We start from the raw sequence: 7,968 nt of genomic DNA, 5'->3' as shown, positions 1-7,968 counted from the left end.
CACTAGCCTAATGGCTGATGATGGCAGGTTTTCTTCAGTTGAATAAAGCTCTCAAGTTTTGAACGCAAAAAAAAAGACGGAGCCGTAGGAAATGACGGATACATATCAGTCCAGGATCGCCATGTTCCGTTGGTACAGGTGCGTAAAGAGTCGTGCTATGCACACGACATTCTTTGGACAATGCATGGACGATAAAAAAATCCGGCCGGACATATGCATGATTGAACAGGCCGCTGGCCGCAGGATTTAGATGTCGTGCATAGATCGGCCAGTTGTATCGTGCATGCAGCAGTTTCGGTGCATAAATACTCACTACTAGGGAAAAGGCTAGCAGCAGCGCGGGGTGGTGCGCTACTGATAAGGCGCTACAGCTAACGAATAGCAGTAGCGTGCCTTCACCCACGCTACGGCTAAATCGACTTAGTAGCAGCGAGTTCCAGGAGGAGCGCTGCTGGTAATTAGTAGTAGCGCTTCTCTCTGCCCGCGTTGCTACTATTATTTCGTATTTTATTTCTTTTTTATTTCATGTTGTATTCGTACACCTTTACACAAATTTTCATACAACAGGAATTTACAAATTGTTTTTACATCATAATGAGTTATTACATCACGGGGTGAAAGAACCGTGTGGACTAGTTTCAAGTGGACGGACATCCACTTGAAACTAATCCGCGATTCTTTCACCCAATGATATAATAAATATCATTAACAACTTATCATCATCATCATCATATCATTGGTCACTAATCGTAATCACAAGTACTCCTGACATCTTCAACTCTAACACATTGTATCACATAATAAACATATTGTACCTCATAGGACCTACTACATTCTCTTAGGACCTACTATATTCTCTAAGGTAAAATAGCAAAAAACAAGATAGCCCCTCGCTCTCCATTATGGAGAATGCAGATTATCCTGTCTCCAATTCTTGCCTTTCGCTTAATGTTGCTTCCAAGAATCTCCTTACGAATGTCCAAACATTTTTTCCACTCTTTGATTAGCATGTGTTCACCGGTTTCAGAAATTCGATATGCACAGGTGAGATCCGTATGATGACCTGGTTGTAGGTTCAGAACTTCAAGGCGACCATTGTAATACATCAGATGAGACACACAATCCATCGGGATTTTCTGTTGAAAAATATAGTAATAACTTCGTAGTTAGCAATGATGTACTAGTTTTAGAAGTATGCAAAAGATGCATGGATGTCGTAATAGTAAAATATCTTACCAGGGTATCTCCATAGAAGTTATCGTGGTTCAACACGTGCACTAGTGGCACGTATTCACCATAATTTGGAGGAGTTCGATAATAGGTATTGTAATTCTCAAAAAAAGTACAATAAGCAATCAGATGATTTTTCTCCTTATAAGTTAATTCGAAGCCATCAGTGTAGTGGGTTTTTTCTACCATCTTCTGCATATTCTTTGAAGATTCAAAATAAGCTGTCAATGGAAATAAGCTGTCAACTATTTTGAAATAAACAATATAAATTAGTTAATAACTATGTTTGAGAAACTCACATTGCGGTAGAATCGGAAGCGTATCAATAAGGACCCAAATGTCCATATTGTCTTGCTCGATGTCAGGATTACCAAGATCCATGGTGACAATCATACCCTCATAAAAACCATACATTTTGCAAAGTGCTTCCCAATTTTGGCAACCAAAATGGGTTACGCTCTGAGAATTGTACAGATTTACTTCAAAATCGATATCATGATGGGTCCTTAGGTGTATTTTCTTTGTTTGAAAATGTTCATGGTCTTCAAACCCATCCTCTCCAAGACATAGCGTCTTGCATGACATGGGATAAGCTAGTCGAATTGTAAAAGATGAAAATTAGACGTTGAAATAGTTGAAGTCATGCTTAATTACGAAAAAAACACTTGTCGTTGTTGCGTACCGTTTCAACATCGAAGGTCTCCTCGAGCTTAATACTGAAGTGCCGATCTTCATCCAGCTGAACGAACCTGTCGCACATACCTCGATCATCGTGGCACCAACTGCACTCCCCCGGGAGACTGTCGTCGTCCGAGTACGACATTTCCTACGTTCATAATTCAAAAATTAAACTTGTACATATTCTAGCACAAGTCATGCCAGAATTCACGAAAAAATCCGGCATGACCTTTGCTAAAAAAGGACATATCGAGCGCCTGAAATTTGCCGGAACGGAAATTAATCAACACTCCGGAAAAACATAGGCCACTCGGAGGTGTAACCAAAACATGAAATAATTGCTTAAACTAAAAAATAACACCAAATATGGCATGTTCAACTAGTTCTATTAATTCAACTAGTTCTATTAATTCAACTAGTTCTTACTAAATATAAACTTAGTATAAAAAGAAAAAAACTAGTTCTTTCTAAAAATGAAGTAGTTCAACTAGTTATTAATTTACTTACTATACTAGTTCAACTAAAACTTAACTAGTTCAACTAAAACTAAACTAGTTCTATTAATTCAACTAGTTCTTACTAAATATAAACTTACTATAAATAGAAAGAAACTAGCACATCTACTACTACTAATTAACATCTAACTACTACATCTACTACTAATTAACATGTACTACTGTTAATTATACAACTAGTTTACCATCACTACTAGTAATTAATATCCACTACTTCTAAAAATCATTATCTATGAACCCTAAATTAACATCTACTACTACTAAAATCATCTACTAACTAAGCAAACCAAAGAGAGAGGGGGTGGGGGAGGGGTGGGGGGCTTACAGAGGGAGAGACGGTGGTGGGGAGGTGCTCGGCGACGGAGGGGCGGCGAGGGCGGGCTCGGGATCGGGAGGGCGGCGGTCCTGGGCGGCAGGCTCGGCGGGCTCGGTCGAGGGCGGCGACGGTGAGGTCGAGGGCGGCGACAGTGTGGTCGAGAGCTGCGGCGGTGAGGTTGAGGGCGGGCGGCGGCGGCGGTGAGGGCGCAGGCGCGCTCGGGCTCGAGCGGTGGCGACAGGGAGTAGGGGAACATGTCGGTGGGGGGGGGGAAGGAGGACTTAGCGAAATTTTGATGCGGGGGGTGGTTAACTCGAACTAGCAGTAGCGCACGTACAGAAAACGCGCTATAGCTAACTTATCTACAACGCGTTTTGGGGAAAACCGGTACTGCTAATGGAAGCAGTTATTTCTTTTGTTTAGTGAAAACATCAAAAATATACATTGGTCATCATTGATCTTTTTGTGTATAATCTAAATAGTCAACATGAATCCTCACTGTATCTGTATAGGTACAGGCGAGGATTCATATTGCAACCACAAATCATACACATATAGTTCAATGAAGACCAAGTGCTCGAGATAGGTTGAGAAGCAACATATTTAAGGTGGTAAACACCTTGTTCGCTTAGCAGTATGGGACTAAACTTAATTAGTTACGGTCATACTTACCAGCAGCGAGTTTTGAGCAAAACCGCTGCTACTAAGTTCTTTAGCAGTAGCGCGTCCACGGGAAGGGCGCTACTACTATATCTATCCTGGAGGCAACACCGTGGCAATTATAGTAGTAGCGCTCTTTTCACCTAGAGCGTTACTGCTACTCAATCATTAGCAGCGCTCTTTTCTAAATCTCGTTGCTGCTAATTAGCAGTAGCGTCTGTTTTTAGACCGCGCTGCTGCTAAGATTCTGTGTATAAGGTTTTTCCTAGTAGTGACTGTATATAACAACGTCCGTCCGGTGCATCTGTTACACTGACACCGTGCGTGGAATGGATAAGTCTCCATGGTGACCCGACCGACACTACAAAGTAAATGCAAATCTGTAGTCTCCCTTGGGACGCCGCCTAAGGCGAGGAGCTCTTGGCGATGGAGATGGCGACCGGGAGGCGATGGAATCGAGTTCTTGTCAGATCCAGTCGACAGGTAAACTTTGGCAACCCAATTATCTGATATCCGTGACAGGTACAAGTTATAGGTGGTAAATTTATTCGAATGATTTTTATTTTGAGATAGATTTCCCCTGTCGGATCTGGCCTGTGCAGATGCGCCTCTGGCCCATGGTGCAAGCCAAGCTTTAGTATGCGCGCCTGCTGAATCCAGCATTGGCGATGCCGGGGGTGCCGCACTGGACTTACAAATGGAGTTGAACAGCACTTGCGAGGGGATTGCTCTGTCCGCACCGGCGTCCGAGCAATCTACAGGCGGAGACAACCCTCAAGCCCCTGGATGGACTAAAATGTACAAGTCCACGGCATTTTGTTTCTCGTTCAATCATAGCTCTAACTGCTAATTTCTTGTTACGATATTTGAACCATGTTTATCATACCGGCTGCTATACGGCCATGCCATCTACTCATGATGGGATTAAACATACATTACTGAAAAGCATAAATCTGTATGATGCAGAATCCGTATGGGGCGTGCACCTGATGAACGACCCCCATGTGCTGCCAGGATGAGTGCGTTGGAAATGGCATTGCCAAGTTATGCAGAAAAGAAAACTAAAACTGTCATAGTTCCTGCTCTGGGAAGCAACTTCGATACACTGGGGGAAGCCTATGGTTACTACAATCTATATTCATGGGAGATCGGCCTTGGAGTAAGATATGGCAAACGCCGGCTAAATGTCGAAAAAGAACAAAATGCATGTAGGAGATAGTTTGTGGCTGCTCTTTAAGTAATTATTTCACTTCACTAGCACATATCCCCATCTAGGTGTGAATACATGTATAACAAAAACTGAAACATGACACTCAAACAGAAACAAAATAAGTGCCTCCCCTGTTTCATGTCATTTCTACATTACCCAATGCTTACATTGTAAAAAAAACTAACTAAAATTCCTACTGCACGTAAAAAAAGACAAGATCACTGCGGGCAATGCATGAAGGTCGATGGTATATTCATCCAATTCTACTCCAAGGATCCATGATTCCAATTCAAAAAGTGAAGACTACTGCTTATCAATATATTACCTCCGACGTCTGCAATCGGATCCGATCCGCTGTGCTGCATTTTGCTGATAATCACGTGCCCCTGGCAAAGTGTTATCGCCTGAACACCAAGAGAGGTGCAAAGCTCTTGTTAATCAGATTTGTGGCAATCTAGATGCAGCTGCTACTGTTATGTACAAGGAGTTCACAAACAGGATTGCCGAGGCAGAAAATGCTCGCTTGACAATCAACATGTGCATCTAGCTCCAAGCCCCTTGGTCAGCGCCAAGACAGCACTTGTTGTTACCCAATGTTCGTTCCCATCGAAAACTCACTTTTGACTTGAATACATTGGTATCAAACAAAAGTTACTAACTGCTTGTGTCCGCCCTCCTCGCTTTTTACAGGTAGGCCAGCAGAGCAGAGTCGCGCACCTTCAACCCAGAGTCATGAAGAAGCATTAGCAGAAGCACGCAGAGGAAAAGAGAACTGCACTGGAGCCCCAGATTCCACACCAAGATTCATAACACCTGAGTCATGTTGGTTTCCATTTGATTGCCATTGGCACTTGTACACACATGCTCAATATTTAACCTCCACGCTTGTTGATACATCCCTGCAGACACAGCTTCCTCCAGAATCACCACTTGCAAATGCATGCGCACACACTCTTCTCCAGCTTGCTAGAATAGTCTCTCAAACATGTACTTAACAACTCATCACCACTCACATCGTCTCATGATTTTTTTTAAAAATGAAAGAAACACCACTATGATCATGTGCTCTGAATATCATTCCAGCAAAGGATCAACAACTTCAGTATGTTGAGGAAACTCCTGAAGCTAAGCTGCCAGCACCTACCCTTCCTGGAGCCGCGCAAAACCTGATTGCAATAAATGCCACCTGCCCCTTGCGCCTTGTGCTCTCTGTTTCACTAACATGCCTTCTGACGATGATTCTGCACACGCGGGTTAGCAATCTCATGCAAGCTGTGTTTTATTTCTAGCACCTCTCCTAAAGTTTCAAACTATATCTAAGCATTCTGTCCACACTGTTTTTATGGCTGCAGCTATGCTGATATCACCCCGGTACCCACGGACACCTTACCATTTACGGAGCCGGAAGTATGTCACTGTCACAGATGTCACAAAAAAGCCTACCTGGACAATGAAACGTCCAAGGTCAAATGTTGTAAACATGGTAGACCCTAAGAGATAGAAAACATCAGAATTACCTGCTGTTGATCATCTCCCTGACATTGGAGAACGCAGATCAACACCTCCCTGACACTGGAGGACGCAGATCAGCACCTCCCTGACATTGGTATCAAACAAAAGTTACTAACTCCAGCCGCCTGCCCGCCCTGCATCTGACCTGGCCCGACTTGGCCAACTACAGGAGTTGCTCCTCCAAGACCAAGAGTGGCGACATGGGCCGCGTAGGCCTCCTCCCACCTGTAGAAATCACATCCACCCCCTGACGGCTGCCATGGATTCAGAAGAAAACATACATCGTCAGAACCTGACCAACTAAACATCAGGAAAAAAAAAGCCAAAATCCCATCCAAGATACTGTACTTACATTGTGATTCCGGCACTTGTCGAAACGCTGGCTGGCATTCTGCCCGCGCTACGCTACGTATGTCACCACGTTCCTCCCGCAATCCGGACAAGGCACGACTGACAGAGCACCTTGGTCAACACCTGGATCTGCCATCTTTGCAAGCTACGGTTATATCTGCTTCGATTTGGGATATGGTAAAGGAAGTTGTGCGGCGCGGCTAGGGTTTCGTCTCTCGATTTGGGGATCGAATGGGGAACAGACAGGCAAGAACCCGTGGGTTGCATTAAATACATCCGATGGGCCGCCCATCAGAAAATTGTGCAACACCCGCTACCGGCCGTTCCCGTACTTTCGGTATAGGTACAGGACCGGGAACAAACGTCACGTTAGAAAACACCGTCAACCCTCCTCTCGCGTCGGCAGCAACGTTGACTCCCACGGCGTCTCTTGCCCGTCACGTACGTGCATTAAACTCTCCTTAACCGCCAACTGCAATACAGCATGCACGTTAGCGACGATAGCGAGAGCATGCGAGCTCGTCCACGCCGAACAATTTTCGGCAGATGCTTAATTAGATACTTTTGCTATAGATAAAACTATAGATGTTCAAGAAAAATCTGGCATATTTTTATACACATATAAAAGGAGTTTATTGAGTAGTCATCGGCCCATCGCAGGTTTCATTACTTTTCTTCATTAAAAAGGAATTGTGACTGACCGATTCGTCATTGATAGCATTAAACCCTAAAAGGAGGGATATATTGTGATAATAATGGCAGATCAAACAAGAACTTGATGTCTTGATGAAAACATTTCTCTAAGAGCTTTGCATGGTAGATGCCCTAACTTTGTAGCAATATTGCCAAGTAGTAAGCCCACGCCGGGTAATCTAAAATAGCAAGCTTAGTTAAAAAAATAACTGATAACAACTAAAACTTTTTGCCTCTGTTTTAAAGAAAAGCGTGCTTAGTTACATCCAGATGCTAATAACCAATTCGATCGAGTCTGTGCATAAAATCATGGCATAGTTGGATCTGCTAGAGGAGAATTAACAAAGTCTTATCTAACTTCTACACTATTTTTTGCAGGAAAAACTTTCAAACTATTCATCATTTGGCAAGGCAATACAAAGAACACTAGAAGTAAAATTTACATTCAGGTCCGTAGACCGCCTAGCAACGACTACAAACACTGGAACGAGCCGAAGGTATTCCGCCGCCATCGCCCCTCCATCACCGGAGGGCAGGAGACATACTTGTTTCTCAACCTGTGTATTGTCACCAAACATGGACGCCATACATTGTCACCTAGCGCACACGGTATGAACCTCCATATTCGCATTTTGTCGGTCATCTGATACCCTCTTCTTTTCAATTCCCTTTCAGCAACCAAACTGTTTTGAACTTGAATTTGTATATAGGGTTGTAAAAGCTCCATCTTCCCCTTCTGCCAGAGTAGTAAAAGAGTTGTATGATCAGACTCAGCCTGAAGCAAAATTACCAAAAAAAAGCAG

The 7,968-nt window shown here is 43.4% G+C and overlaps 1 protein-coding gene and 1 long non-coding RNA gene across 2 annotated transcripts; one reads left to right on the top strand and one right to left on the bottom strand.

Annotated features, from left to right (window-relative positions):
- The first annotated feature begins 3,742 nt into the window (after positions 1-3,742).
- Positions 3,743-4,618, top strand: LOC125521217. The gene is made up of 3 exons (XM_048686282.1): positions 3,743-3,882; positions 4,002-4,197; positions 4,366-4,618. The coding sequence occupies exons 1-3, from the start codon at positions 3,849-3,851 to the stop codon at positions 4,616-4,618; spliced, it is 483 nt and encodes a 160-aa protein (XP_048542239.1). The 5' UTR covers positions 3,743-3,848.
- Positions 4,616-6,762, bottom strand: LOC125521218. Its single transcript, XR_007289093.1, has 3 exons — positions 6,474-6,762; positions 6,127-6,375; positions 4,616-6,052 (listed from the first exon to the last, which is right to left on the bottom strand). It is a non-coding gene; the product is annotated as an uncharacterized LOC125521218 (long non-coding RNA).
- Positions 6,763-7,968: the final 1,206 nt, after the last annotated feature.

This window comes from Triticum urartu, chromosome 7 (genome assembly GCF_003073215.2).
Source record: "Triticum urartu cultivar G1812 chromosome 7, Tu2.1, whole genome shotgun sequence".
In the NCBI taxonomy this organism is placed as follows: Eukaryota; Viridiplantae; Streptophyta; class Magnoliopsida; order Poales; family Poaceae; genus Triticum; species Triticum urartu.
Note: the sequence above shows the minus strand (reverse complement) of the source record. Positions and strands in the feature narration are given on the sequence as shown.

Excerpts from the sequence above, each read along its gene's own strand:
- LOC125521217 (XM_048686282.1), top strand. The coding sequence starts at position 3,849 with ATGGAATCGAGTTCTTGTCAGATCCAGTCGACAG. Across the intron at positions 3,883-4,001 it reads TTGTCAGATCCAGTCGACAG|ATGCGCCTCTGGCCCATGGT; the intron begins GTAAACTTTGGC and ends TGGCCTGTGCAG. Across the intron at positions 4,198-4,365 it reads GCCCCTGGATGGACTAAAAT|AATCCGTATGGGGCGTGCAC; the intron begins GTACAAGTCCAC and ends TGTATGATGCAG.